At 58.6% G+C, this 27,805-nt stretch overlaps 8 protein-coding genes across 8 annotated transcripts; 4 read left to right on the plus strand and 4 right to left on the minus strand.

Moving 5' to 3' along the window:
* Positions 1 to 109: 109 nt before the first annotated feature.
* Positions 110 to 796, plus strand: DICSQDRAFT_52252 (uncharacterized protein; the record flags this gene model as incomplete). Its single annotated transcript, XM_007362709.1, has 1 exon — positions 110 to 796. A coding segment is annotated over one exon (687 nt), but the record flags the coding sequence as incomplete, so codon positions are not given.
* A 1,387-nt stretch (positions 797 to 2,183) lies between these two features.
* On the minus strand, positions 2,184 to 9,752 carry DICSQDRAFT_125082 (uncharacterized protein; the record flags this gene model as incomplete). Its single annotated transcript, XM_007362710.1, has 13 exons — positions 2,184 to 2,297; positions 2,376 to 3,194; positions 3,261 to 3,455; positions 3,533 to 3,910; positions 3,974 to 4,622; positions 5,056 to 7,502; positions 7,567 to 8,083; positions 8,138 to 8,335; positions 8,399 to 8,579; positions 8,632 to 8,685; positions 8,737 to 9,317; positions 9,400 to 9,552; positions 9,607 to 9,752. 13 exons carry the CDS (start codon positions 9,750 to 9,752, stop codon positions 2,184 to 2,186), a joined length of 6,432 nt encoding a protein of 2,143 aa, XP_007362772.1.
* A 2,184-nt stretch (positions 9,753 to 11,936) lies between these two features.
* Positions 11,937 to 13,699, plus strand: DICSQDRAFT_52749 (uncharacterized protein; the record flags this gene model as incomplete). The annotated part of the gene is made up of 2 exons (XM_007362711.1): positions 11,937 to 13,029; positions 13,086 to 13,699. The coding sequence occupies 2 exons, from the start codon at positions 11,937 to 11,939 to the stop codon at positions 13,697 to 13,699; spliced, it is 1,707 nt and encodes a 568-aa protein (XP_007362773.1).
* Positions 13,700 to 15,068: 1,369 nt separating this feature from the next.
* On the plus strand, positions 15,069 to 15,887 carry DICSQDRAFT_125084 (uncharacterized protein; the record flags this gene model as incomplete). The annotated part of the gene is made up of 1 exon (XM_007362712.1): positions 15,069 to 15,887. The coding sequence occupies one exon, from the start codon at positions 15,069 to 15,071 to the stop codon at positions 15,885 to 15,887; it is 819 nt and encodes a 272-aa protein (XP_007362774.1).
* Positions 15,888 to 16,119: 232 nt separating this feature from the next.
* On the minus strand, positions 16,120 to 17,271 carry DICSQDRAFT_100518 (uncharacterized protein; the record flags this gene model as incomplete). Its single annotated transcript, XM_007362713.1, has 4 exons — positions 16,120 to 16,736; positions 16,801 to 16,879; positions 16,939 to 17,065; positions 17,149 to 17,271. 4 exons carry the CDS (start codon positions 17,269 to 17,271, stop codon positions 16,280 to 16,282), a joined length of 786 nt encoding a protein of 261 aa, XP_007362775.1. The 3' UTR covers positions 16,120 to 16,279.
* Positions 17,272 to 17,822: 551 nt separating this feature from the next.
* On the plus strand, positions 17,823 to 18,962 carry DICSQDRAFT_167128 (kinase-like protein; the record flags this gene model as incomplete). Its single annotated transcript, XM_007362714.1, has 3 exons — positions 17,823 to 17,856; positions 17,930 to 17,991; positions 18,054 to 18,962. 3 exons carry the CDS (start codon positions 17,823 to 17,825, stop codon positions 18,960 to 18,962), a joined length of 1,005 nt encoding a protein of 334 aa, XP_007362776.1.
* A 1,027-nt stretch (positions 18,963 to 19,989) lies between these two features.
* DICSQDRAFT_144699 (uncharacterized protein) lies at positions 19,990 to 20,553 on the minus strand (the record flags this gene model as incomplete). Its single annotated transcript, XM_007362715.1, has 1 exon — positions 19,990 to 20,553. The coding sequence occupies one exon, from the start codon at positions 20,551 to 20,553 to the stop codon at positions 19,990 to 19,992; it is 564 nt and encodes a 187-aa protein (XP_007362777.1).
* A 4,070-nt stretch (positions 20,554 to 24,623) lies between these two features.
* DICSQDRAFT_133682 (uncharacterized protein) lies at positions 24,624 to 27,389 on the minus strand. The gene is made up of 3 exons (XM_007362716.1): positions 27,328 to 27,389; positions 25,600 to 27,231; positions 24,624 to 25,536 (listed from the first exon to the last, which is right to left on the minus strand). Exons 2-3 carry the CDS (start codon positions 26,419 to 26,421, stop codon positions 25,009 to 25,011), a joined length of 1,350 nt encoding a protein of 449 aa, XP_007362778.1. The 5' UTR covers positions 26,422 to 27,231; positions 27,328 to 27,389; the 3' UTR covers positions 24,624 to 25,008.
* Positions 27,390 to 27,805: the final 416 nt, after the last annotated feature.

Genomic DNA, 27,805 nt, shown 5'->3' on the forward strand with positions numbered 1-27,805 from the left:
CCCGAAAGGAGAGCAGACGTACCAGCAGCTGAGGAAGATTCAGAGGCGATATGGGCCCGATGGTAGCCTCTGGGTTGCTCCAAACGCGGTAGCCGTCTCCTCCACGGCGATGCCCTCTTCCGCGACTATCGACATCACACAGCGCTCCTTCCCCGCTGCTTCTCGCGAAAGTGAAGGCGGGAATCTTCCCGCTTTCTGGAACGATCCCAGACTCTCAGACAAGGTGCGGGGAGCGTGCGCGATCGCGCGTGCCAATGGTTACGACCTCATCTGGATCGATTCGTGTTGCATCGACAAGACGGGCAGCGCGGAGTTGTCGGAGGCCATCAACTCCATGTACCTGTGGTACAACGCATCGGCTGTCTGCTACGTCTTTCTCGTGGACGTCCCTCCGGGAGACAGCGTTGAGGCAATGGACTCACACTTCCGGGAGAGCAGGTGGTTCAAGCGCGGATGGACGCTGCAGGAGCTCCTTGCGCCTCGGAACGTCCAGTTCTTGGCCAGCGATTGGCGTCTCCTAGGCTCAAAGGCGAGCTTGGCTCAAGTTGTCGAGGAGTGTACCCGGATCGATGTCGAGGTCTTGACGCATATACGCCCTCTAGACAGGGTCAGCGTCGCGAGACGGATGTCCTGGGCGGCGAACCGGGAGACCTCGCGGATAGAAGACCGGGCTTACTCACTCATGGGAATGTTCGACATCAGGATACCTACCCTTCACGGAGAAGGACAAGGGGCTTTTAGAAGGCTCCAGGAGGAAATCCTTCGCCGTATCCCCGACCAAAGTCTCTTCGCATGGACGTCCGGAGAAAGTATCGGTGTGCTACCGTATGTTAGGCACGGTAGTATAACCTTCCTCGCACACGCGATCAGCCTTTCGTCGGTAGTGCGACAGGATCCGGAACGTACTGGGAAGCCTGGAGTGAGCCTCTTCGCGTCTTCGCCCTCAGAATTTGGGGCGTCCCACTGTATCTCTCCTCTCCCCCCCTCTAGCTCTGTGCTGAGCCGTTCCTATCCACCGTTCGACTACGTGCAGATGCCATACGGCATGCGCGCGCAGTTCTTGATGATACCCGCCGATCGTCTACCCTCACACCGCTACTATTTCCTCGTTTTGGCCTGCCAGCACGTCCGGCGAGCAGAACAGCTCGTCATCCAGCTATGCTACCTAGGGCCACGGCTGCACAGTGGTGGTCCTAGACGACTCAGCCTCCCCAAACTCGCCTCAGCGAGGGGTGGTCTGCTTACAATGCAGGCGAGCACCTTCCTTGCTACGAAAGTTCGGGTCAAAACAGTCTACATCCCTCATTATTCTAGCAGCGGCATGCCGTCGCTCCCGGGGAATCCCTTTGCCTCCCTGGAGTCGTATCCGCCGCGATTCTGGTCAGGGTCCGCCACCTTCTCCCTGTCGCTAGCTCCGCGTGCACGCGCTGCCTTGCAGAATCAGGGATACAGCGTCGAGATCGCTGACCGACACGACCCAGGGGTCTGGATCCTTCTTCTATCCAGGTCCAGGAATGAACAGACCTTGAGGATAGCGTTCCATGCAGCCCCTTCCGACCCCCCCTTTCTCAAAGTCACAGCCATCGTCTCTGACGATGGGTCCGGCCGCTCAACACACTCCTTACTAGCGGTATTGGAACCGGATCCGAACCATTCTCATGAGTTCTCCACCGCAATGCGTTTCCGCAGGCTCGTTTTGAGGACTGCAACAGGCGCACTGTGGGACCCGGAAGTCTGGTCGGAAAGCAAGAAGGTTCTCTTCCGCCCAGCCCACCATCTCCTGGTTGTCTGTCTGACAGCTCAGCCGTCGGGCTCGAGTGTCAGCAGTCCAGTGCGCGCGCTCAAGACGCTCCCCGTCGGACTCGAGCCATCTTCGAACGTAGAAACGGGGGACTCGGGCATAGTCTCTCGGTCTCCTCGGAGGGGCATGCTAGGTGGCTTATTTGGTGAGAAACGGGAGAGGAGAACAGCGGGATAAGAAGACGGACTGCAGGTTAGGACATCTCATCGCGTAGGGCAATATGAAGTATCATCCCCGATGATATATTGATGATCGAGCCTGAATCCAACACAATATAGTTGACACCACACTTCAACGTCTAGCAGCGAGTACTCTGCCAGCCATACTGTCACGGGAAGCTCAGGCGAGCACGACATACGAATAGCATACGAGCTCACATGAACTATCGCCTGCGTGCAAGGCTCCCGAATGATGTGGAGAAGCTCGGTCTCGGCTGTGTGACCTCGCCTTCCTTCACCGGGGATAGGACGGTCGGGATATCCAGTCCGCCGTCCCCCTAGAGCCATCGCCGCCAATTATGACAGGAGAGCAAACATTAGACGAAGAGGCCACACGATGCTCAAGGTTTACATACCTCTGTACTTTTCCACTGGAATGTCTCTTGTTGCGCTTGTGGGAACAGGTTGATCTTCCGCTTCTTCTTCGGGGCCACCACCTCCGCCTCGTCCACCTCGTCCGCATCGTCTTTGTCCTTATCTTTATCCTTGTCCTTATCCTTACCCTTCCTGGTCGCTGCGGTTGTCGCCTTCACCGTCTTCACGTTCTTGCTCTTCGCCGTGGTTCCCTTACTCGCCTCTCCTAGACTAGCCTTGGGCGGGCGACCGCGTCTTTTCGGGGGAGGCTGCTGAGACGGCTCCTCGTCCTCATCTTCGTGATCCGACGCCGCCTTCTTCCTCCCCCTTTTCTTCTTTGGTGGAGGCTCATCATCGACCTCGACAGAGTCCGCCTTCCGCTTGTCCTTCTTGTCCGCGGGGGCGGGTTTGCTCGTCTCGACGATCTGGATGTCGCTGTCGCTGTCGTCCGCAGGGGCGGGCTTCTTCCGCTCTCTCTCTTTCGCCTTCTCCTTCGCCTGCTCCCTGTCTTTGGCAGATTTTGGCCTGGGTTTGGGTTTGGTGATGGGTGGTGTGCTGTCTCCCTCTTCCTCCTCTGCGAGCTCGGGACGCGCACGCCCCTTGCCCTTCTCCTTGTCCTTCTCCTTCGGGTTCGGTGGTGGTGGTGGATCGATCTCCATGATCTCATCGTCGTCATCCTGCGCAAGTGGTGGAGACGAGTGCTTCGCCTTCGCCACAGGACGCGGTGCGGGACGCTTCTTGGGTGCGGGATCTTCGACGAGCTCAGCGTCGTCGTCGGTCGGTTCGGGTTCCGCCCGTCTGGAAGAGGGGGGTTCTTTCGACTTGAGAGCGAAGGACGAATTGTCAGTTACCCCATTGCCTAAGTGAAACAACCATAATAAGCATACCGGCTTGGTCGACTTGGGCTTCGATGGACTGCCTGACTTGGCGCGTCGTTGCGCGTCCTCCAGCTTGCTTTGGAGCTCGTCCAACTGCTGTTTGCAAGTTTGCAGCTGGGTCTTCAGGTTCTTGGACCGCTCTTCCTCGGCTGTGAGGTCGTTCTGCAACCGTTCAGCGTCCTCCTGCGCAGCCTCTGTCTCTTTCTATCGCAGAGCGACGTGAAATTCATCAACCATGAGACGTGCGATCTAAGGCTTGATGAAACGCGTTGTAGCCATACCTGATGTGCTTCCCAAGCCTCCTTGTACTTGTCCACCCTGCGCTGCAGCTTCTCCGCCCGAGCGGTCTCCTTATCCCGCTCTTGTTCCGCATCCTCCTTTTCGGTCTCGAGCTGCTTGACCTTGACCTCGAGGTCGATACGGCTTTTGCGGAGAGTCTCGACTTCGGCATTTTCGCGCTTGTCCAGCGCCGCCCACTTCTCGACCTGCTGGCGCAGGGACGCGACGTTCACCTCAGACTCAGCGTACTTCTTCTCCAACGCGGCATGTGAGGTTTTGAGGGCCTCGAGCTGCAGCTCAGCGCGTTCAAGGTTCTTCGCGGTGCGCTCTGACGCGACCTTGGTGGAGGTGTGCTCGCCGCGGAGGGCAGTGAGATCCGCCTGTAGGATAGCGTAAACCACACATTCGTGACTACAATACACGACAGCATAACTCATACGTACTTCCGCCTTCTCTTTCTCCTTCACCGCCCGCGCCTGCTCCGCCGCAGCCTCCTTCAGCTGCTCGGCCAGCTCCGCACACCTCGCCTCCAACACCGCCGCCTTCTCCTGCCACTCCTCCTCCAAGTCGCCCACCGCATCCTCCTTCGCCTCGTGCGCCGCCTCCAGCTCCCGCTCCAGCTGCGCGACCCGCTCCTCCAACTCCAGCTCCCGCGTCTGGAACAGTACGATCTTGTAGTCCCGATGCACCCTCGCGACCCGCTCCCTCCTCAACGCCTCCTTCATCTCCAGCACCGCCGCGTGCTCCCTATCGACCTCCGTCGCGGTGCGGAGGTGCGCGATGCGGTGCGCGGCCTGGAGCGAGTCGCAGCCCTCGCGCCACTCCTTGCGCTCGGTCTCCCACTGCTGACGGATCTGGGCGACGGCGTCCGCGGCGCGGTCTTTCTCCTCGGCTACGGCCGCGCGGAGCTTGGTGGTGGTGTGCTCGAGGGTCTTGTTGCGGGCGACGAGGTCGGCGATGTGCTTCTGCTGGCTGGCGACCATGGCCTCGTTCGGGTCGGCGGACGAGGAGCGGAGGGTGCTGTGGCTGTCGCGCATCATCGTGCTTTCTAGAATGCGTTCTGAGAAACGGCCAGCTAGCGTAAATGTGTTCCTATGACGATATGTATTGTTGAACGGACAGCGACCACGACGGGGTTGTGAGCTGGGGTATACGGAGAAACATGCAGAGCGGGACAGGTGAGAGGAGGATGAAAGCTGCAGCACTCGCCGGCGCCCAACGCGACCTCGATCACGTGTAACCACACCGACGCGTCTCCGGTACCCTGAGCGTGCCCTCGCACGCTGGAGAGTAGCAAAGCGTTCGTATGCGCAGCGATAGAGCAAGATAACGATATCCGGGCTACTAAGACAAGATCCTAAGGGTACAAGCAAACTAGATCCTACCACCCCAGAGATACAGCAATAGATCGTGACCGTCCATGAAGTCGTAAATCGTACAGACCGTGTTTGGTGCAGCCTGCAACACCTAATATTGGTCGACTTCCTCGTCGTCTCCTCGTCGGCTTTCACCTGTGTGCTTTTACTTGCCCTTCTTGCCCTTCTTTCCCTTCTTCCCGCCGCTAGCAGCGGTGAAGCCGTCAGGAGCCTCGGACGCCTGTCGGGAGATAGCGTCGGGAGTAGCAGCTGCGCTCGCAACACCCTTCTTCCCCTTCTTGACCTTGACAGGAGGCAAATCACCCCACGCATCATCGTCTCCTGCTTGCGCGACTTCGACACCGTTATTGGGCCCCTCTTCTCCAGCGGCCGCCGTCTCCTCCGCCTGCTCAGCTGGCTGTTCTGCCTGCTCAGCTACCTTCTCCGCTTGGTCTGCCTCCTGCTGGGCCTCCGCGGCAGCCTCTTCCTTCTGCTCTGCCTCCGCTGCGTCGTTCTTCGCTTCCTGTATAGCTTCAGCGGCTTCGTCTCGAGCGTGCTGAGCCTCGGTCGCAAGGTCAGCAGCAGCGATGACGTCCGCGGGCGTCGTCGCAGCGGCAGCAGCAGCAGCAGCCTCCCGTGTAGCCTGCAGCGCTATTTCGGCCTCCTCCTCCGCCTTCCGAGCAGCTTCAGCGGCCTCTTCTTCTGCCTTTCTCGCCGTCTCCTCAGCTTCCTCCGCCGCCTTGCGCGCCTTCTCCTCCTCGGCCCTCTTCGCAGCAGCCTGCTCCCTCTTGTTCAGCTTCTTCTTCGGCTTGTTCGCCGCCTCTTCCTCCTTCTTTCGCTGCTCCTCCTCTGCAGCCTGGCGGGCAGCCTCCTCCTCCAATCGCTTCCTCTCCGCCTCCTCGGCCTCAATATGCTGCCAATCTTCCTCCTCGCGCTTCCGCGTCTCCTCCTCCGCAGCCGCGTTATCGTTACTGCCCCAGCCGAACCCACCAAAGCTCCCGAATCCACCTCCGCCCGAACCGCCACTGTTGTTGTTGCCGTTACCTCCGCCTCCAAAGCTCCCAAACCCGAAACTGCTCGTGAGCTTCGACGCAGGCTTAGCCCACGTGGGGCCCGACAAGAAGTCCGAGAACAGCCCTGCGCTCGTCTGCGGGGCCGCGTTCGTCTCCGGGTCCGGCACGGGCGTCGACCACAGGTCCGCCATGGGCGACATCGTCGCGGCGGGGTTGGGCCCGTCGCCGCCCATGCCCCCCGGCATCATCTCTTCGTCGCCCCCAGCCCCAGGGAAGGGAGGGATAACGGGGCCCGCTTCGTCGCCGTGCTCAGACGGGTGGATCACCGGCGGGACGTCGCCGAACAGCGCTGAGGTCTGTCCCGGCGCGGAGTCGAAGAACGCAGGGGGTGCGGGTGCGGGTTCCGGCTCTGCCGCCGGAGCAGGCTCGGGCTCCCACGCTGGCGCGGGCTCTGGCTCGGCAGGCGCGGGCGCAGGCTCGGGTTCGGGCTCGGGCTCTGCAGGCGGAGGGGTAACAGCGCGCGGAGTCGCGGCTTTGGGCGTGGCAGCCTTCGACATCGCGCGGGGCGTCGCGGCCTTGGACTGCGTCGCCGGGGTCGGGATCTTGGAGCCCCAAGCCGGGGTAGCGGCCTTCGAGCCCCCTGCGGGGGTCGCGGCTTTCGAGCCCCATGCAGGCGTTGCGGCCTTCGAGGCCGCCGGAGTCGCAGCCTTGGACCCCCAGGGCGTGGCGGCCTTCGAGGCGGACGTCGGTGTGGGAATCTTCGACGTAGCCGGAGATGCCTTCGGCGGGGTGACGGGCGGGAGGGCGGCAGCGACTGGGGGAGGGCTCGGGGGCTTCGACGGAGTAGGCGTCGCGTAGGAGAGCTCGGAAGGCGGACGAGGCACCGGAGGCTCCTGCGGGCCCAAAGGCGGCGGGGTGATCACAGGTGTCTGCAGGGAGGACATCGTCGGAGGGGTGGGCTGCTTCGAGTGCACCGGAGGCGACTGCTGCACCGGGGTCGGGGGCTTCGTCTCGCGGCGCGACGGCTGCTGGGAGTACCCGTTGTACGGCGGGTTCTCCGCGAGCGGCGAGGACACGCTCGGGGCGCTCGCGCCCCAGTTCGCGTTGAGGGCCTCGGCGAGCCGCGTGCTGCCGCTCCTGCCTGACTCGGCCGAGCGACCTGAGACGTTGATCGAGCGGTCTTCGTAGCGCATTGGCTCCGCCATCGGTGGTCCCGAGCGCGGAGTCTCCGCACCGCTCGGGCCGTAGATCTCGCGAGACCTGGTCGAAGAGGTGGTGCGGTGGCGCTCGACTGAACGCGGTGCGCTTGACGAAGACGTCGAGACACTGCGGTGGTGCTGAGGCGGCTCGAAGCCGCGCGAGAGGACAGGAGGATCCATTGGGGGCTGCATAGGCAAACGAGGCGAGGCCTGCACGGACGGGCGCCCACTGCGCATGCTGGGGTCGCGCGAAGGCGGCTGAGAGACTGAGCGAGACGGTCCGCGGTCGGAGGGCGAGGAGAGGACGGTGACGTTGTCCTCGGGGGAGCTGTCGGGCTCGTCCTCCTCGGCGCGAGTCCCGCCCTCGTTGTAGACGATGGACGCGGGCCCATATCTCGTTTTGCCCTGCAGCACCCCGCCACGACGTGAGCAGACGAGCAGATATCGAACAAGCAGAGAGACTACGCACGTTGTCGACCCACTTGATGCGCGCCTTGAACTCGGTCAGTCCAAAATGAATCTCGATGCTGAACACGATCGTCCAGTACGTCTTCCCCCCTCTCCCCTGCTTCGCCTGCGCGCTCCCCGCGAGCGGGCTCAAGTCAGCCCTGACGTAGCACAGCGTCGAGAAGTCCTCATGCGAGCGGTGGATCCACTTCGGGATCGTGTCCCCGCCGCGGTAGCACCAGATCTCGACCTCGAACACCGAGAGCGTCGACAGGTTCGTAACCTCCGTGCAGTACTTGCGGCTGAACACGTTCGACTCCTTGACCTTGACGCCGCGCGCGAGGATGCAGTCGAACGCGTCGGGCAACAGCCGCGGCCCGGACGGCATCTCGAACAGGCGGTGCTTGCGCGCGGCGTGCTCCTCGTCTTTGGGGTCGAACTCGCGGAGGTACTCGACGCCGTACATGAACTTCGAGACGCGCGCGGAGACGTGGTGGTCGCAGTAGAAGCCGATGGCGCCGTCTGCTACGGCTTTTGAGCTGGGATCGCTCATGTTGAGCAGGAGCGCTTGATAGTGGACGGGACGCACTCACGTTTGGGTATCTGGTCGGCTCACGACGACGTGGTATTTGTGAAGACGCTCCTGCAGCTGCACGAAGAGCCACGGGCTCGCTGCGAAACCTCCGACAAGCCAGACCGACTTCACGGTCCCGCCGGACGAGTCGATCTGCCGCTTGATAGACAGCACAGCTGCCTCTATTGAAGGCTCGAAGAGCGCCGCAACCTCCGTCCTGGTCATGCATCGGTTGGCAACCACGTGACGTTCGATATCAACATCAACACTGGGAACCTACCCGAGAAGTTTCAGCTGGCCACCGCGGATGCCCACGGACAAGTCCTTGTCTAAAGGCGAACCGAAAGGGACGAATTGCATGTCCTTGCTGTCGCGGAAGAGCCGCTTGGTCGTCTCGTCGAACCGTTTCGTGATGTGGTCCAGTGAATCTGGCGTGCCGTATCTTGAGTCCCGCAGCTTCCCTGCAATATGTGTTAAGTGCGGAATAACGAAGTCTTGCAGAATGAGACTCACCTGCGAGGAATTCACGCGCCCTCCGACTGACGAAAACGGAGCCGGCAAAGACGCCTGTCAACGCGTGTTAGGACCGTGTGATGAATTTGATCACGGAACACTCACAGTCCGGGGGAGCTATTTCCTCAATGACAAGGGGCGACGTGCCGCGAATAGCATACGAACTGATGTCCAGCGTCCCTCCGCCCGCGTCGGCGACGATGAACCCGTGTCCGGAAGGGTTCTGAGCCAAACTCAAACTCAGTATCCCAGCGCCACAACGCAGCAGCAACAAACTCAAACCCAAACGGAAAACTTTGCTCACCGACAGCACGTCCGCAGCCAAACCGTTCAGCACGCACGCGTGCAGGCTCGCCTCGCCCTCCGTCACGAACCGTATCCGCGCCCTGCCCTCGTCCGTGTCCGGGATGAGCCCCCCGTAGACCGCCGCGCGCCGCATCTTGGCCTGCTGCGCGCCCTCCCAGCCGTTCGGGTGGCTGAGGACGAACTGGATGTCGTGCTCGACCGCGCGCCAGAGCTGGTGCCCGTTCGCGTGCGTGTCGATGATGAAGGAGCGCGTGCAGTGGAAGAGGTAGGAGAGGAAGTCGCCGAAGACGTCGACGGCGGTCTTCCCTGTCGGGAGGGGCGCGAGGCGCATGCCGTTCATCTTGAGCTTCATCGTCTTCGGGCGCAGACGAAGCTTGAACCTAATGATAAACCCTTCACAGTGAGGTTCGGAGTGAAGGGATGCGGGGGGGAACGAAAACGCGGGAAGCGGGGAAGACGTACAGTTCAGCTTTCGTCCAGCCCTCGTCCTCCGCGAGCGCGACGATAGCAGCACTCTCTGCTTCCGCGCCGGCAGCCTTCATGATGCCGTCCTGGTCGTAGTACATGATGGAGGGGATCTTGGAGTTGCCCGCGACGTGCTCCTGCCCAGGGAACCTATTGTCCTCCCGTCAGACTCGAGCAAGCACTGCGGCAGCCCGGGACACCCACCGAGTAACTCCGTGTATCTTTGGGATCTCTCCAGGCTCGAGGATGGCGTAGGACACGCCGCTAAATGTGGTGCCGACATCGAGGGCGAGGACGAGAGAACGGGTGTTGCCAATGTATGGCTTGCGGGTACCCGACGCGGGCTTCATGGTGGTGGTGGAGGGCGATCGCGAGAGGGAGATAGCGCGACCTGCGTGAGAGAAGGAGAGATAACAGATAGCGCGGCGGCTCTGGGGGCGAGAGGGCGATTTTAAGGAAGCCCCGGAGGAGCGAAGGAGGAAAGGGTCGCAGGCAGAGGCTCGCCACGAGGCGCGCTGCAGTGCATGCTCCTGGGCACCCACGCGCGCGCGCGCGCTCACCCGTCCAATTGGGATGCGCGCGTCCCCTTCCAGCGCTTATGTAAGGAACACGCCTGGCCAACGCCGTCCTCGCGTGTTCCTCCGCTCCTGCGACATTATTGGGACAGAGCGCGGCGGCCTCAAAGACTGCCTGAGATGATCTGCACGGTCTCTCGTCTAATCGTAATTTCGGCACATCCTCGCCCTCAGCTCTCTGTGGCTTGTCAATCTCTCAGCGTCGTGCTGTTCGGCAAGAATCCCGGTCGTTCACGTACAACTCGTCAACGAGAACCATCCAAGTCCGCGTTCTATACCCACAGATCACAGCACTCCTAAGACAGGTAAACTTGGCGCTCCGCAGAGTGGACTAGAACCACGGTCAGTAGTCACCAGCCATCGATATCCCGCTGTCCGAGTGAGTGCCGACGAGATCTTCCTGCGTCTACCTCAACCTACCGCAGCCTACTGCCAGGAACGCCTAGGCCACCACCTATTCAGACGAATTGTGGGCGCATTCGGATTACACGCCATCCACCTGCGCAGCATGACGTTTTCTGTGGTAATTGGGTCTGAATGCCGAAGCACAGGACTGATCAATCACAGAAGAGAATGTGAAGACACTGCGGAGCTCACTATCGGTCGACTCGACTGAGAAAGGTATGGGCGAGTTCAATAGCCACCGGTGGACCACTAGGTACACAACAGAAGACCATGCAAGATAGGAGAGGATTAAAGCAGAGAGGCGTTAAACCTCGTCTTATGACTCGCTTTCGTGAGGCGAAGTGTAAGCAATGCGATCGAAAGCACAGCATGCGGCCATCGCCGGGCCTTGCTCTCTACGCCATGAGCCACACTGAGATGTTCCATAGCTATGTCGTGGCCCAAGTACTAGTGAACTATAGTGAAGAGCCGAGTTGGCTCCATCTTGGAGAACGCGCACATGTGATCGCGACGCATTGACTCCAGACCAAGAAGCATCTTGGACATGTCGACGGACGAAGCACGTTCATTCGATTCGCAATGTCTTCAAAAGGAGCAAGAGGCCGGAACCCTGCGTTGGGAAGGTTGGTGAACGTAATCCAGTTGTCTTCAGCCTGAGAGAGACAATGTACGAAGAACGTGCCTGCAATCTTTCGATCAGTCACAACCGCACTTGTCTATGAGCAATCGCGTAGCTTCATTCGCAGGCCCTCAAGATATATACTTCTGGGTTACCTTCACTTCCTATCCAGATACAGAAGAGCGATCCGCTGGGAGAGAAGCGCACATAACCACGCGCACTCAAGACCAAGCTCTGTGGCGTTACACCACGTGCTTCATCACAGCATGACATGGGTATGAGAGAGCCTACCAGTGAAGTCGTGCCCAGCTGTGCAGTATTGAGAACAACGAGCCAGCTGGCACGCTGCAGAAAATCAGGCCATGCTCCGAACTAGCGATGATCGATGTGGCCCTTCTTCAGGCAAGTCTTGGTCAGTCACCGCAAATGAAGATCCTTTGGTTAGGAGGCTTCTATCGCCGCTGCAGCTTCGCCCTCCGCAGCTCACCTGGATTCGTTATAAGACCCCGTGTCTTCTGTCTGAGTTCCCTGGTGGTTCTTGCGACGCGGTAGACTTCAACCCGACCGAGCCGCCCTAGATCGTTAGCGGGCGTATAATCGGTTGTTGCCACTGCGTTACTCGTCGGGTATGTATAAATCAGTGGGAGTGAAGATGCACAAGACAAGTCAGCATCTGGCTGAAGCAAAGGAAGGCTCTGGAGTCTGAGGCAGCTGCCGCCGGGGGCACAGGAGACATAGACGCCGACGGGGCACGCGGTTACGACTCCGAACTGGGACCGCCATTCATGGAGTCAACAACGTGTATCGAAGCTTGCTGCCTACCACGACCTCTGCGAGCCTCCGTTTGTCGCGCCTTTATCAGCCTCTAACTGTGCATCTCGCCCGTAAGTCACACCCCCAAACATCCGTACCAATCCTCTCAGACTCTGATGGCCATGCGTCTCCAGACTAACCAAGACAGCACCGTCGAGTTCTACACCCTTCGAGGCCCCCTCCTCGGCGTGCCCAGCAATACCCGCACCCGTCCCCGCCTCAGAGCCGACTCGGAAGAGCTCCTCACCCCGGTCGCGGACCCCATCGCCAAGCTCACCCGCGAGTGCTCCGCCCTCCGCCTCAAGTTGGCCACCGCCGAGCGCCGCGAACGCAACTCCTACAACGCCCAGCCTCCCGGCTACCGCACCGCGCCCACCTCGGCCCGCACGCCCCCATACCACACCCTACCCCTCGCAGCGACGGCAGAAAGCGTGCTGGCGCACCGCGAACAGACACGGACGAGCCACCTCCAGGGCGAGGTGGTCAAGCTCGCGGAGCGGCATCGGGCGCTGGAGAAGACGCTCCGCGAGATGCAGGATGCGCTCCGGATGAAGGACCGCGAGATCGAGATGCTCCGCGCAGAGCGCGATCGGCTGCTCGCCGAGCGCGACGAGGGCCGCGCGAAGAGCAGGAGCGTGAGCAGGGAGAGGTCGCAGCTGTCGATGGCGGACGATTACGGTATGGTGTCGGGCAATGGCAGAGGCCGCGGGGATAGGCATCATCAGAGGCATCGCGACAGGAGCAGGAGCAGACGCGCTATGCGGCGGCCGGACGAGGTGCCCCCGCTGCCGATAGGGCCTGCGATGGCGATGGACGCGGAGCAGTATGTGCGGGCGCAGAGCATGGATATCTTCCTCACGAAGACCGACGGCTGGTCTGGGGCACAGATCATACAGGCCGTCGACGACTTGAACGCAGAGATCAACCAGTTCGCTGCTGCCGCCACCGAGTCGTGTTCGTTCGCAAAACGAGCCAAGGCGAAGGGCGCCCTTACCTTGACGTCTGCTCTGGAGAACACGACGCCCTGGCTTGGCCCCGCACTCTCCCACATTCTCGCATTCCGTGATCATACCCAAGACCCCATCCTCGTTCAGCTTGCGTTACAGGCGAGCATCGTCACCTGCTGTGCTCGCTCATTATCATTATTTTGCGTCGGCTTCCCTTCGAAGCTGGACGCCCTATTGACACGTATTCTCATACATATGCAGACATCAGGTGCGTACTTCCGCCTCTTACCTTAAGAAACGCCCTCCTGAGCCGCTGCTTCGTAGAGCCTCAAGCGACGTCGTCACGCTGGCGTACCCTGACGCACCGTTCAATACGTATGCTCTATCCCGGTCTAGAAGAGTACGCTGTGACGGAGCTCGTGACGACGATGCTCCGCTGGTCCAGCGCCGTCTTCACGCTCTGCGGCTCAGCCAACGCCCCCACCGCCTCGGACTCGTCCCTGCACGCCCAGCTGCGCCGGATCGCGGAGGCCGTCTACAAGCTCGCCCGCGTGACGCGCGAAGACATCCTCTCCACCACGTTCGAGGTGCTCGTCGTGGACAGCGGCACCCCGTTCGAGCCCGGGAAGATGCTCAACAAGATGCGGGAGGGCGAGCACGACGGCGACGAGCACGGCTCGCAGATCGGGGCAGACGTCGACCTCGTCAGCCTGAACGGGAACGGGACCGGCGCTGCGAAGGCGAACGGCGCACACGACTCGGGCCGGGTGCTGTGCACGACGGAGCTGGGGCTCCGGTGCGTGACGCGGCGGGAGCTGAAGGGCAGCGGGGGCGGGTTCGCGGAGGCCGGGCCCGAGGGCGACGCGTTCGAGAGCAGACTGCTGCTGCCGCCCAAGGTCCTGCTCGATTCGGCGATGGACGTGATAGAACGCGGATGACGATGCGGACTGGGGGTTCCGCTGCAGGACTCGCGCCCTGGCCCAGCCAGAGCTGACATGACTCGGAGATGGCCGCCATGCCTCGCCACACGACTCGGGAGTCGGGACCCGGGGTGCGGGAGGTGTATACCCAGGGTCTAGAATGCCCTATCATGCCCATGGTGCGTCGATGCGGATACTATGCGCTTGCCATGACTTTGCGTTCTGTATGGTACGTATACACACATACACGCCGCATGCACGCTGCCGTTGTCTGACTGCTATCGGGTATCCGGTCTCGGTGTTCGGAAGAAGTTCGCATTTGCTAACAAGCTACGTGGACCTAATGGATCGCGGATCCGGGACTGTGCATACTAAATAACTGTAACATACCTGTAATTTATCTGTATGACTTGGAACACGTACTGGCTCACGATACCATTACGAAGAGAATGTCATGACCTTCTCCCCTCGTGGCATGGGCAGCATAGTGGGCGCTGATCAGGAGCTGTTCGCGAATGCGGTCTTTCTGCTCGGTCCAGCCGGTCCCGGCTGTCGTTCCGAGATTCCATCCTGCGACTAAGTTACTGGTTGTCGGGAGTCGAGAGTAGAAGCGCCCAGACTGGACGCGGATCATTAGCGCTTAGCTCATCTCGTCCTCTGTTCCTAGCTACATCACGAACGATTTCACCACCGATGGATTATTCACGGGTGGATGGTCAGTTTCTTGATTCAAACACTAAGCAGCTTTTGACACGATACCTGAGTAGCGTACTCATCGCAGATACAATCAGTTGAGGCGGTAGTTCGTCCATCTCGTCGACGCCGCTCCATCAATAAGACGCATTGACAGGGATCAGTTAACCAGAAGACAGTACATGTGAAAGACATCATCTACTGTGTGCTTGTCTAACGATTGCGGTCGACGCCAAGTCTCCACAATAATCCTGGTAAGCAACGAGCAGAAGATGTCCGATGGGCCAATGTGCGCCATCTCGAAAACGACCAGTCAGTGCTTCGAGCTAGCACTTCCCACCATCCGACGTTCGAGACCAAGTCTTAAATGTCGGATGTTGTGAAGCTGCTAGTTCACCGTTCGATGGACCGACACTTCCCACCGCCACACCGATGCTCAACAGGTGTTGCATTAGCGGAAGTGGACTTAGAGATTTTTTCGAGGTTTGAATTTCCTGGTCCCTCGCTCAGGGGCCCCTACTCCTCACGAGTATATAAGGAGCCCGTTTCTCGCCGTAGAATCTCCATCCAACGAATACATCCTTCCCGCATAGTCAATCGTTACCACCTCGCATATAGTCGGTACGTTCATTTGCATACATTCAGGTTCACCGGCCGTGATCTGACCTTCCATTTTCTTGCAGAGCTTATCATCATGGCCGCGAACACCATCACCACACTCTCCCGTGTCGCGTCCAGTCTGGCTGGTCCAGTCTCCACTGCCAATACGGCTGCTACTACCACCACCACCACTCTCCAGAAGACTAAGTTCCCAGCCAACCACCGTCCCACCGCGAGCGAGCTGAACATGATACTCTCCACCGCCGCGAACCGGGCCAATAAGCGCCGCACCCAACAGGCACTTGGCCTCGGCCTCCCTCCCAAGAGCGTGCCCCGTCGTCCCCGCCGGGAGATCCCCATCCCCCCCAAGCCAAAGGCCACTACCATCCGCACCGGCCGCACCATCCTCTCCCCAATCCCCGGCTCCCCATCGCTCGCTCCCTACCACCCCGCCCCCAACGCCCCCAAGCTGGGCACGCTCCCCACTCACCCCGAGACCCCTCCGCCCGTCCCCGCGGCCCGCCCGCGGTTCCCCACCCGCCGCTCGCGCGTCGCGCCGTTCAAGGGCGTCGGGCTCGGGCTCCCGCTCGACGTTGTCGGCGAAGACCCCATCCTGACCCCCGGTCACGTCTTCCCCGACACCCTGTGCCGCACGCCCGGGGCTCCTGCCCGTCGTGCCGCGGTCGCGAAGACGGGCGAGACGGCTTCTTACTTCCACCTGCCGTCGGACCTGCTCGCGACGCCGGCGCAGCCGACGCCTCTTCCTCAGTTCCCTAAGGCCGTCATGGGGCTTGGGTTCACTGTCCCTGCCTCAGTCGGTCTGGGGGCTACCATACCCACGATGGGCCTCGGTATCACCGAGGTTTATCTTGGGGAAGAGGATCGGGTCGAGCTCACTGTGCCTGTCAATTAACAGCTCCAAGGTTAGCCATCTACTACAAGCACCGCAGTCGCAGCTACTGACTTCTGTGCTTTGACAGAGAGCTCATTCCTCCTCATTCTTTCTCTTCGTTTGCTCATAGACGACATCGGACTTTTTTCTATTATTTATGTAGTACCTCTGGTAGTGTACATACTGTTCCGGAAATCACAAACATTCAAAAACGCCCATCGCTTGGGAGTCGTGAGTCATGTAATATGTGTTCGCAAGGTTAGTAAGTAAGGCGGTAGTCAAAAGGCGAACAAGATCACAATGAATCTACATGCTACGTCCGAAGGGTATACAATTCTTCAATATTCCAAATAGGTCCCAGGTATGTGACTATGATGATCTGCGCCAGGCGACACGCCCAATCTGGGGGCAGCTCACTTGCGCTGCACGTCGCTCACGCCAGCCGTGCTAGGCGGGACGTCCTCGACGAACCGGCCCCTCTCCGGCGAACGTACGCTGCCAGTCGGCGTCGCAGTCGTGGGCTCCGCCACACCCTTCGCCTTGTCCTTCTTGCTGCCCTTGCTCCCACGGGGGAACCAGCTGAGGCCTCTCCCCCCGCGCGCCGGCCTGTGCGCGTCCTCGCCCGTCGGGATGACCTCGTCCGGCAGTTTGCCCGCGCCAGGCTTGACCACCTTCGCGTCCTGCTTGCGCTCGCTCTCGGGCGTGAGGTACTCCTCCCCACGCAGGCGGAGGTACTCCTCGAGGAGCGCGGCGTTGCGTGAGTTCGCTTTGAACATCGCGAGGACGATGTCGCCGACGATGGGGACAACGCCAACCCCGATGGAGATGGCGTTGTTGACGAGCATTTTGCTCAGGAGCCAGCCAGGTATTCTGTGAGGATGAATATTAGGAGATGCATGCCATTAGCGGCTTATAAGAATGTGGCGCGACGCACTCTGCTTGCTTCGCTTTGCGCACCACGAGCAGGTAGTTCAGGGCGGCATCAGCAGCGTCTCCAGCACCAGGAATTATCCCTGGACGTAGAGCAGGAGATGTCAGCACATTTGAGCGCCTCAGAGCGATCGGAACGCACCAATTACGAACGTCCAGCCGAAACGCATTCCGCAGATGCTGAAACCCTTGTCCAGATAGTGCGCGCGGCGCTGCACGGACCTCAAGACTTTCACGTCGCGCTTAGATAGTCCAGGGGGAGTCTCGCGCTGCAGGTGACAACACGAATATACCGTCAGTACCGCCTGTGCACGCCACCGTCTCGTGGTGCAGATGTTCGAGGTCCACGCACCCTGCGCCTGCGCTGACGACCTTTGTCGTCCACATATGTCTCGTAGAGCGGATCCTTGGCCTCGTACTGCTTGATATGGCGTTCGAAGATCTTCCGGCCGGCCTTGGTCGCAAACGCATCCATGATGGCTGTGGCGACTGGGAAGATGGTATGTTGTGGAATGGGATGGTGAAGGGGAGAGGGACGCGTGCTGGGTTCGCGCGGCCTTATGAGCAGGGCAGCGCGCGTGCACCCACACTTGCTGACGTCATAACGTATCAGGGTCCGTGTGAGCGCTTCGCCGGGGATAGGCAGCGCCCGGATTGAGCGAGAAGGCGCACGTCAGAACGCCAGGACGGCCGAATGGAATGCTAGTGGCTCAAGCGTAGTGTAACGGTCAGTCGATGAGGTCAACATTGTGATGATGCAACTTATTATCCTGTCTGTGAGGGGAGCATACTTACCCTTGAAAGTCCTTCTATAGTACCATCGAGGTCCTCGAGAGCGTCTCATCGGAATTGAACGTCAAGCTATCTCAAAGTCGGGTGCACGACGATCTCAGCGTTATATAAGCAGCTAGAGGGCGCTACCTATCCCCACGTCGCCAGCACTGCACCTCGTCTAGTGACTATCGTATCGCTGCTTTTTCTCCCTTGTGATTTCCTGTCTTACAAATCGAGTCCATGAGTCTCGCCATGGATGGAGCCGTAGGAGAAATACCCAACTCTGGTAAGTGGCGTCTAGATGGAGCACGACCATTGTAGACTCAGGCACGACACATAGTAACATCTTCGTTCAACAGCCATTGCTCAGCACGCGTCAGACAAAGACAGCCAAGCTGCCGCAACGGGAACCACACCTAAGGTATGTTTCACATACCCAAGGGGTTTTAAGGATACGTATATTGAAGCCTGGGAACATGACAGCTCGCCACCGCCACAGGAGCGTTCGTGGACGAGCTGCTTGACAGCTACTCAAACGAGGAGCTCCTCGGTTACATCAGACGCTCTCCGCGTCTAGGAGGATCCTACTCGGAAAAGTTGATCTGGCTGCTATCCCCCACCCTCGTCGCCAAGGAAATCGGGCATGACATTGACGATGAGCCTCTAGACGAGGTTGGTGCCCTTCAGCTTGCGCGTGCCGCTGGCGTGAGGGTCCCAGCTTTTCGTCGTCTAGTTCCTGAGGGCGATAATCGAATCCACTATATCATCATGGAGCGGATCATCGGCCCTACCCTCCAACAGTTGTGGCGGGATCTCGGCTTGTGGGGGACTGTCCGTGCCGCATGGCAACTACGAAACAATCTTCGAATGCTTCATTCTGTGACGTCCCAAACCACTGGCGGAGTACACACCGGTAAGACCCGCTGCACATGGCTATACGCTCTACGCGGCCCCGCGCGCCACGCCTCTCCTACAGTATTCACCAGCTATCTCAACTGGTGGCTTGTGAATTGTCGCCCAGCACATTTGAAACCATATCACGACCTCGTACTCCAACCGGCCAAGGAGCATGTCCTCGTTCACCAAGACCTTGCCCCTCGCAATATGATACTGGATGCTCGGGGAGACCTTTGGCTCGTGGACTGGGGGTTTGCCGGCTTCTACCCTCCATTCATGGAGTACTTGGGGATGGAGGTTTGGTTGCTTGAGACGCCCTGGCTCTCCGAACGCACCTGGGCTGCGTGGTGGGGTCGCTTTCGATGGACTGTATTCCGTTGGATCACAGCTGGTAGCTTCTATCGATATCGCAAGGCCTGGAACGCACATGCTATCATCCATACACGCACGCATAGGTTTAGACTAGAGGATACACCTTTCTCAGATCGTCTATAACTGTTCGGATATATGCATGTACTAGTTTATCCTCCAGTTTACCCCATCTACTGTAGTCGCGCATTTTGCTTGCGCAAGCGTGGTCAATTCTGGTTGGCCGTTCATTTTGCCGCACTCTCGATGGGCGCCTATCAACGGCTGCTACTAGCAGGACCGGAAGGCCGTTTTCTGAATCTCGAGTACCATCCCCCCGATTGTGCCCAACCTTGGCAGGGACATACTGGAGTTCATTACTGGGTTGCTGGCGGCGTTCGAGTGAGGACGTATCGCTATCATGGGTGCTCTCCTGCCGGTACGTACCCTGCCCCTCAAGCGCATGGCAATGCGACCGAAGAGTGGGGCAGTGCTGGTTTAGATTGGGAGAAATCTGTGACCGCACCTACTCTGCGCACTTCGGAGCGCTAGCGACGCTGCTACGCTACGATTAGTCTAAGAAGTCATTGGCGGATAGCAAACGTCATCGCTTACATGTACGCAAGCACAAGGCCTGAGAACAACTCAGCGGTCAGAGGAGAGACTTCGCGACCACAAAAGCGCCATTTAAGTGAGCCTGCGGCTGGTTGTCTATACCCAAACTGCATTCATTGAACATAACGGTGGCAAATGTCATTGACATGCGTCGACGATAGTAAGGAATCGGATACTGATGTAAAGAGCGGCGTAGGACTTGGCGTCAGTAGGATATAAGAGGTAGACCGAATAGCAATGATTCAACGAGTGTGGGAGTGGATGAAAAGATAGGCGAGCAGAGGTTTGCGTGAAGGAGAGGAATACGGCTCAGCAAGTGAATGGATGGCCAAGAAAGGGCGAGTGGATGAATGAATAAGTGACCAGAGGGAGAGGAGAAACTCGACTCAGCGGGTGAAGAAGAACAAGCGGATGGGAGTAGAAGAGATGGAGAAGATCCTGTGCGTAGGCGGCGCACTAAAGTTGTCTTTGAAGACTGATACTATGTCGGAGAACAGGCGACGTAAGCACAGAAATTCAGAGGTGTGTCGACAGGGACATACCATGAAGCAATAAGCAATCAATAGAATTGCCCCTCCGACATAGGCCTCTGCTCTGCCGGTAGGCGGTTGTTGAAGGGCCAATACATAGCTAGGGAGTTTCGAATCCTGGCGGCGTCGGCGGAAGAAATGACACCCGCGTCGGCGAGGTCGACGGCCAATGTAGCTAACCAGAAGCAGCATCCTTCGCCAACGGGGTGAAAGATGTATCGGTCCCTCTTCTTTGAGATGATGACGGAGAGGATATTGGAGACCGTCATGCCGGGGGAGCTGACAGCGGTCTCGGTGCGACTCGCACGTTCTGTGGTGGCATAGCCTTTGGTCTCGAGCACGACCATTCCCGGGCTCCCAGCGCAACCCGGAACGACTTCGACGCGGACAGACGAAGTGCTGCTAGTCTCGAGGAACATAGACCAGTGGTTTGTGGGAGGCATGTTGTCTGAGCCGTCGTCGTGGATATTGTGGTGAGCGGCGAAGTGGATCTTGTGAACGGGGAGGGTTAGGGTAGCGGCAGGCGTCTGAAACCTGCTGGTGCCCCAACTGCCGTCCGTATTCATGATGTGAGAGTAGACAGGATCGGTCATGGTGGTATGGGAAGTGTGCTGTGATTGACTGGAGAAGCGTGTCTGAGGTCTTGGTGAGATGGGGTGGTGAGTCCTTTATACTGTGGACGCTACCTGGATGCAATCATGTGCGCGATGAATTGTTATAGAAGCCAAATATATCGGCGTTGAGGAATAGCTGTTGTCGCGGTGACTCCCCTCATTCCGAGGGCAACATGTTCGTGTTGTCTTCACATGGCTCCTAATCGGGAGGACCGAGTTAGACGGATCGTCGTGTACACAGGAAATGACAGTGCTCACCGCAGACGCAGGTATTTTTCTAGAGAAGATAGCCATACAGAAAAAGAGGTGTTTCTGACTTGAGCTCCATCCCCACATTGCATGGCAGCCTTGAAAGTCCGCCAGTCACGGTTCACCGTTGAAAAAACGCTCCCATACTGCGGCAGCGCTGGAAATAAGTAAGGACATACACGGGTCCCTCCCTCGTTTTTGGGATATACGATAATTAGAACTCATGCCAGTGAGTGCGGCTGGTTAGGAATGTTGGACCGGTTTGGTGGGCCCTTATTCAAGAACCGACTCAGGCTGTTTATGGAAGGAGGCCAGACAACATGGAGAAGACTTTATCAGAGGTTCTTGCTAGAATGCTGCGCACGCACCTCATGCTATGTGTCGACTCATGGGCGCGGCTAGTTAGACTGGTTTGGTATCCTCGACGCCCGTATTATCGACACGCTATAACCATTTAGGATCGGTACGCTGTAAATAATATGTACAGAATCCACGCCCATAAACTCATAGAATGCAGCCGGTATGATGGGATGTTGGGGAACGGGATGGTGAAAGGGGAGAGGAGCCCGGGCGCGTGCCACTGAATTTTCTCTCACCGGCGTCTACGCTAGGCAACCTGCCTAACCAGGCCACATCACAGTGACTTGTCTTTCTTGTCGTACTCGTGTGCGTTTTCTGCGGCAGCGCTCACTGACTTTCGGCCTGGGGATACGACGATCGGAATTGCGAGGATGACTTTCATCTACATCGCGTATTGTATCGTATGTATCAAGCGCCCCATCACTTTCCCGTGCTTGTGGCTAATCACCAGACTCTCCTCCACGCGGAAGGTAGGTCTGCAGACTTGCAAGGATGGTTATCCCTCAGGTCTGCAAACCTCGTCGTAGACGACTCGCGTATTGGGTGTCGGACGCGACCAACGTCGGTATGTGGGAGCTCGCGTCGAGTATGCTTGGGTGCATAGCCCCTGTCCAAAATTGTCTCGGCCACATCTGCACTTCCAAACCGTGATGCATGCGCACACCCCAGCATCGACTGACGGCCTCCCTACTGTTTCTAGACGCCAAGCTGTCCCTGTCATCTTCGTAGGAATCATCGTAGGACACACTGTCATATCGATCGTCATGGCATCCAACGGGACGGTCGGTGCGCGCTGAACGTCAGCTTCCCTGTGCCGCTGAACCGCTCCTCGTTTCTGGGTCAGCTACTTCAGTGTCGTCTCCCGCGTCGTGCTCTCCCTTTCTGGTTCGGGATTCAGACGTATGCTGGGTCTGAGTGTGTGTACCAGACGCTCAAGGCTGGCTGACCGTCCCTCGCGCATCTGCATAACGGGTTGGCTGCTGGGACGGACATCACCACTGCTGGCACATCGTTTGCTCTTGCTTTCTGGGAGATGCATGTTAGGATTGACTCGGGCGCTGCAGATATCATGTGCTACATACTTACTGTACTGACTGTTCTAGTTCCCGTTAATGTTCGCCTCATTGCAGGGGATCCGGTAGCTGTTCGCGTTCATGGTCAGGGCGTCGTCTATCGCCCCATCCGCTTGGCTCGCCGCACTCATCTGGTCGTTAGTCAAGGCTTGTTCGAGTAGCCTAGCGCGCTCAGGCAGCGCGATATCGCACGCGTGGCTGAGGGTGTGGAACAGTACACTGAGCATCGACTCGACCTTTGCCGTCAAAATCACAGATTTCACCGTACGTACCTGTTGCATTCAGGCTTCCAAGGACTCTCATCTCGTTCAGCGGCCTCGCAGTCACTTCGGCCCGCGTGACACTCTACGGCGACGCCGCGCTCTGGGACCCGCTCCAAATCATCTGCCACTGGGACAACCGAGCCGCGGTTTCTCCTTCGCATTTGCCACCACCCTCGGCACGAACATTCCCGCGGACTTGCTGCGAATGAAACGAACGTGCTCTTTCCGCGATAGTACATCAACATCCGCCGGGGGCAGGTGATTTGCGCGATCTTGGGCGGGTGGGCGCTGTTCCCGTGGGAGATCCTTGCGAGCGCGCAAGGATTCCTGGGTCCGTTTGCCAGGATCATGGTTGCGGACGTAAGTGGATGCCTCCCGCTCCTTGCGGTATATCGTTAATTTAATGAGGCGCAGTGCTGGATCGTGCACCGAGGCAAGATAGACGTGCCTACTATGTACCGGCCCCATGGACGTTATAGATACACGTATGGATTTGTTCCTTGTTCCTTGCGGTCATATCGACGTCACTCCTCACGTCCCTCGTGACAGAACTGGAAAGCCGTCGTTGCTATCCTGTTCACCGTGTCTCCGAATATGCCTGGCCCGAGGCTGCATCGTTATAGGTAACTGAAGAATCTCGCGGAAGGTCGCAAGAGGGCCTGGGTGTCTGAGTTTGAAGTCTCCGAGCCGCGGTGAGACATTTCCGTGCACACGGGCTCTCCTAGGAGATCGCAGACCTGCGTACTTGCCACCCTCAAATGTTTCACCGGAGAAGTAGAGCTCTGACCCCTCTTTCCCTTCAGGTGTTAGCTTAACACGCTGTGTTCAGCCCGCAGTCGCGCGGGACCCATGTACGCTAGAAGTTGTGGCACTGGGATCTTTCTTGATGCTGTCCTGATGTTCTCGTCTTGAACGATACCCATTTCGACCTCTTATGGGTGTACCAAAAACGTCACGGATGACTCGAACAAACCCAGGACAGGTGACAAGGCTTCGTTTGGGGCGGCACTCACGCTATTGACCCTCCACGCCCTTCGCCCAGAATCCGCTTACCTGATGAGTCGAGATTGTCTTAGAGTGGCTCACAGATTACTATCAGCGAGGGCTGGGTGGCACGAATAAGATCGGTGCCACTGGAAGTGTTGATACGCCATCCTCTCCCATTTATGGAATCAAACTTTCGCGTTTGCAAGAATATATTCTATCGATCAGGAAAACTGCAAATATCGCCTTGAAGATTGTCAGTATGGCCTGGAGGGCCAATTTATTCACGACACAGCTCGAGCACCCGACATAGGGGTAGGAGGGGCCCGTCCCCGATACTTAGAATATCGGGGGAGACTTGCGAGGAGATTCCATGACATTGTGATCTCCGCTTGGTTCTGCATGACCTCGCGTACGCGCACAAGAATGTATGATGCTTGTGTCTAGGAGCAAGCATCTTGACCAGCTAACTCACGACGCAGGATGTCAATTCATTGCCTTCGGTGTCGGCGCAGACTGATTTGACTTTAAGCGCATGGAAGAGTCGCTTGCGCGCCTGGTCGGTTTCGGAGACTGTGCCCCGGTTGATCTTACCGAAGAGAGCACGCAAGGCCTGGACTGCTCATGTTATCATCAACATCCTCACGCATAGGTTTAGACCGAAATATACACCTTTCTCGGATCGTCTATGACTGTTCGAATACCTGCATCGAGTCCATTCTCTATTGTTGCTCCATCTGCTGTGATGGCGTATATCCGATGCTAATTGAGCCCCCGAGACGTGACTTCAAGATAAGTACTTGCAATGTTCAGCATCACCACCAGTAAAGCTGCTGCCCTACAATTTGTCTGAGATGGAAGTGACAACGAACTCCCGCTTGACACAAGACTATCGTCTTAACTTATTCTCTAGAACATTGGGGTGGTTGGTGGATCGTGCCTGAGGACAACTCGGCAGTCGGAAGAGAGATTTCACGACCACGAAAGCGTCACTCAAGTATCCCTGTGGCTTGGATTTCAAGTTCTGAGACTGCAGATCATGACTGCAGATATCATTGATATGTGACAACGGTAGTATGGAAACGCAGACTGGTGTGAAGAGCGGCCCAGGAGAGGGCGTCCGTAACATACTTATAAGAGGTACATCGAAGAGCAATACTAAGTCATCGAGCGTGTAAGCGTCTGTTACGGGCTGATTGCCAGTGGCACCGCTCGCGCCTGTTACAAGTCTATTTCCCGCAGACAGATAACCCGAAGCAGCGAAGCTTGTATTGAATAAGTGTTCCCGGCCGCGAAACAAACACAAACCTAATCAAGCCAAAACGCCAAATGACAAACACCTGGTGTCTAAAACCCCAGAGAAGTACACACAACATTGATCGTAACCCATATATAACCTCCCGCGCGGCAACGAATAACTATTGACCGCAACTGCCACTTTAGCCTGAGCATGCCAGGACTGTATGCGGCGTTGTTTCTCACCTCCACCTCCCACGCCCACGACGTTACGGCCACGCGTCCGCGCACGTCCTGTCCGGCCGCTTGCTGTTCCGACCCTTACACTCCAGCTTCCCGCAATCCTGGCACGGATTGTTGCAGAACGCACGGCCGCCCTTGCCCTTGCACTCGTTCGACCCGCACTTGCAGCAGTGCCGGACGCGCTTGTGCATCGGCTCGGTCATCCCAGGCTCGGGGGTGCCGTCCGCGATGATCGAGAACGTCCGCTTCATCGACGCAGGCGGCTGCTGCTCTGGGGCCTGGCTCCAGTACGGGTACGGGTACGGCTGGTACGGGCCCGTGGGCGGGGCGTACGCGTAGTACGGCGGGGGAGCCGGCGCCGGCTGCTGGGGCTGCGCCTGTTGGGTTGCGCTCGCGCTCTGCTGGTGTCCGTTCGTCGCGGCGTGCTCTTGCGCATTGCTCGGTCCGGCTTGGGGAGGCTCCTGCGGGATCGCCTGGGCATGCGGTGGCGCGCCGTTGGGATCCGTCACCCCGCTGTTCGCATTCCAAGCCTCCTGGTACTCCTCCGTCGACTTCTGGGTCGACAAGCCAAGTCAGATCAATACACAATACACTCTATACACGGGGAGCCCACTCACAGTCACGTCCTTGTCAGCGAGGTCGCCCTCGACCTGCTGAGCATCGTGGTTCTCCTCTTCTTCGTCCCCTTCGTCTCCCTGGTCGCCCTCCTCCTCCTCATGCTTGAACGAGGCATAGTCAAAGTCAGGCGTCCCGTGCTGGATCGCGCGGATGATCTCTAAAATCGCCTCCTTGCGCAACCCCGCGCGCAGGCTCGCACGGACCATGTTCCACAGCGCCGTCGAGACGCCCATCCCGTGCCAGCTCCAAATCTCGGGCCCGGTCCCCAGGTCGGGGCTGCCCTGGAGCAGCAGCGCGGGAAACTCGTCCTTGAGCTTGATCGGGAGCGCGCGGAGGATCGACGCGTCCGTGCTGGCGAACTTGCGGCCCTGCGGGCCCACCGCAGCGAGGCAGACGGGGCTCATGCAGACGTACTCGCAGCCGATGACGAAGAACGGCTTCCCGAGATCGTACACCTTGATAGGCCCTGAGCTGATGCGCCCTCGGTTGATGAGCGGCGCGGAGCACACGGGGCACGAGATGCCGTTGAACACCAGCGGCTGCGGGTCCCAGTAGAGGAAGCGGTGCTCTGATGGCGTGCGGGCAGTCGACGCCGACGCGGTAAGCGAGAAGTACACCGGGGAGGAGGGCAGCCAGAACGTCTTGAGGATGGAGTAGAGCGAGGGGATCGTCGGTGCGGAGTTTTTGCTGTTCGGGGCCAGCGAGACGAGATGGGACTTGAAGGCCTCCTCGACGCTCGGGCCGGCGCCCGAGACGGGATTAGGGGCATCGAGTGCGGAGACGAGGGCGTGGAGGAATCTGTCGGGGCGGACGCGCGACATGTCGCCCCAGTCATCTCCGTCAAGGCTTGGGTCAATAGGGAACACGGGCGGACGGCCTGTGCGTATACCCATCGGCGGCGCGGATGCCGAACCCCATGCGGGGTCAGCTGCGAATGGTGTCTACGAGATACTATGGCATCAGTACATGCGTCCACGGTGACACCGCATTTCGGGAAGATAGATGCGCGCTGATGCAATAGCTGGTGCTACATAGGGCACGCGATGTACGCTATCGAGGAGGAGATACGGAAGGTAGCACTCGCAAGTCCACGCTAGGTGCGCTGGCGAGACACAGAGGAACGCAGAGGATTGGAGCACAGGGGCATAACAGAGAGGGCAAACTCACGCCATACGAGTACGCCCCAGATGTCGGCTGTGATCCACTCGCAAAGGTCCCGGGAGGACGCTTGCGAGGGCGACTGGGTCGCCTGGGCCCTACAGAGCCAGCAGGTAGACCATCCTTGCGGGGCCTTCCTACAGGCCGCTTGACTTTCGGCGGCGCGTTAGGATCTATGGGCTTCTTACCGCTCCCCTTAGGTCTCCCAGGTTTGCGTTTGACCGGTTGCTCGGGATTCGCGTCGTCAACCGGAGGTTGCTGGGGAGGAGGGGGAGGAGGAGCCATAGACATCTGCAAGCCAGCGTGGGTTTGGAGGTCCCCGTTGGTGATATGCTGGGGATGCTGAGCGTGCTGGTGTTGGATGTGCGCATGCTGTTGTTCGGGCGAGCCTTGCGAACTCATCGTTTGGGAAGTCAGGGAGCTCGTGAGACCATGCATCGCGTTCGCGTCGGCCATTGTGCTTGCTGAATCGGCTGCGTGTCGCGGTCAGCTTCGAAGGCCATTGTCATTCGCGAGCGGACGGGAAACATCGTCGCAGGAAGAGAGGGATTAATGTGAATTTAGCTCACCAGAACCAAGGATATCTGGCCGGGGAGGACGAATTTGTGGAGGTAAAATATCGAGAGGGAAGGGTTGATGGAGGGAGTGGCCGGATAGCCCTCTTTCGAATAGCCCCCTTATTTGTGAGGTAATCCAATTAGCTCTCGGGTTGATCCGGATCGCTTTTCTTACCCTTATCTCTACAATCTGGTTATTACTTCGTGTTCTATTGCCATTTCTTTGCTTTCGAAATCCTGCGGCCTAAGACCTGCTTGGATGTGTGGCTGAAGGTACTTGTTGCCCGTAGAGGCATCCAACGGCTTCAAAGAGCGGTCTCATATGACAGCCAAGCTTATCGACGAACTTGCGGATCGTCCGTGGAACGCATGACATCTTTCTTGTGTCCCTCCTTTACTGTTTTCCTCCGTCTCTGCAGGAGAGTTACTCGAACGATGTTGAGTGTTTGGACGTCATCGTTATCTTGTATCTTACTCCGCTTCAGGCATC

The sequence above is a fragment of the Dichomitus squalens genome (genome assembly GCF_000275845.1).
Source record: "Dichomitus squalens LYAD-421 SS1 unplaced genomic scaffold DICSQscaffold_4, whole genome shotgun sequence".
Taxonomy (NCBI): domain Eukaryota; kingdom Fungi; phylum Basidiomycota; class Agaricomycetes; order Polyporales; family Polyporaceae; genus Dichomitus; species Dichomitus squalens.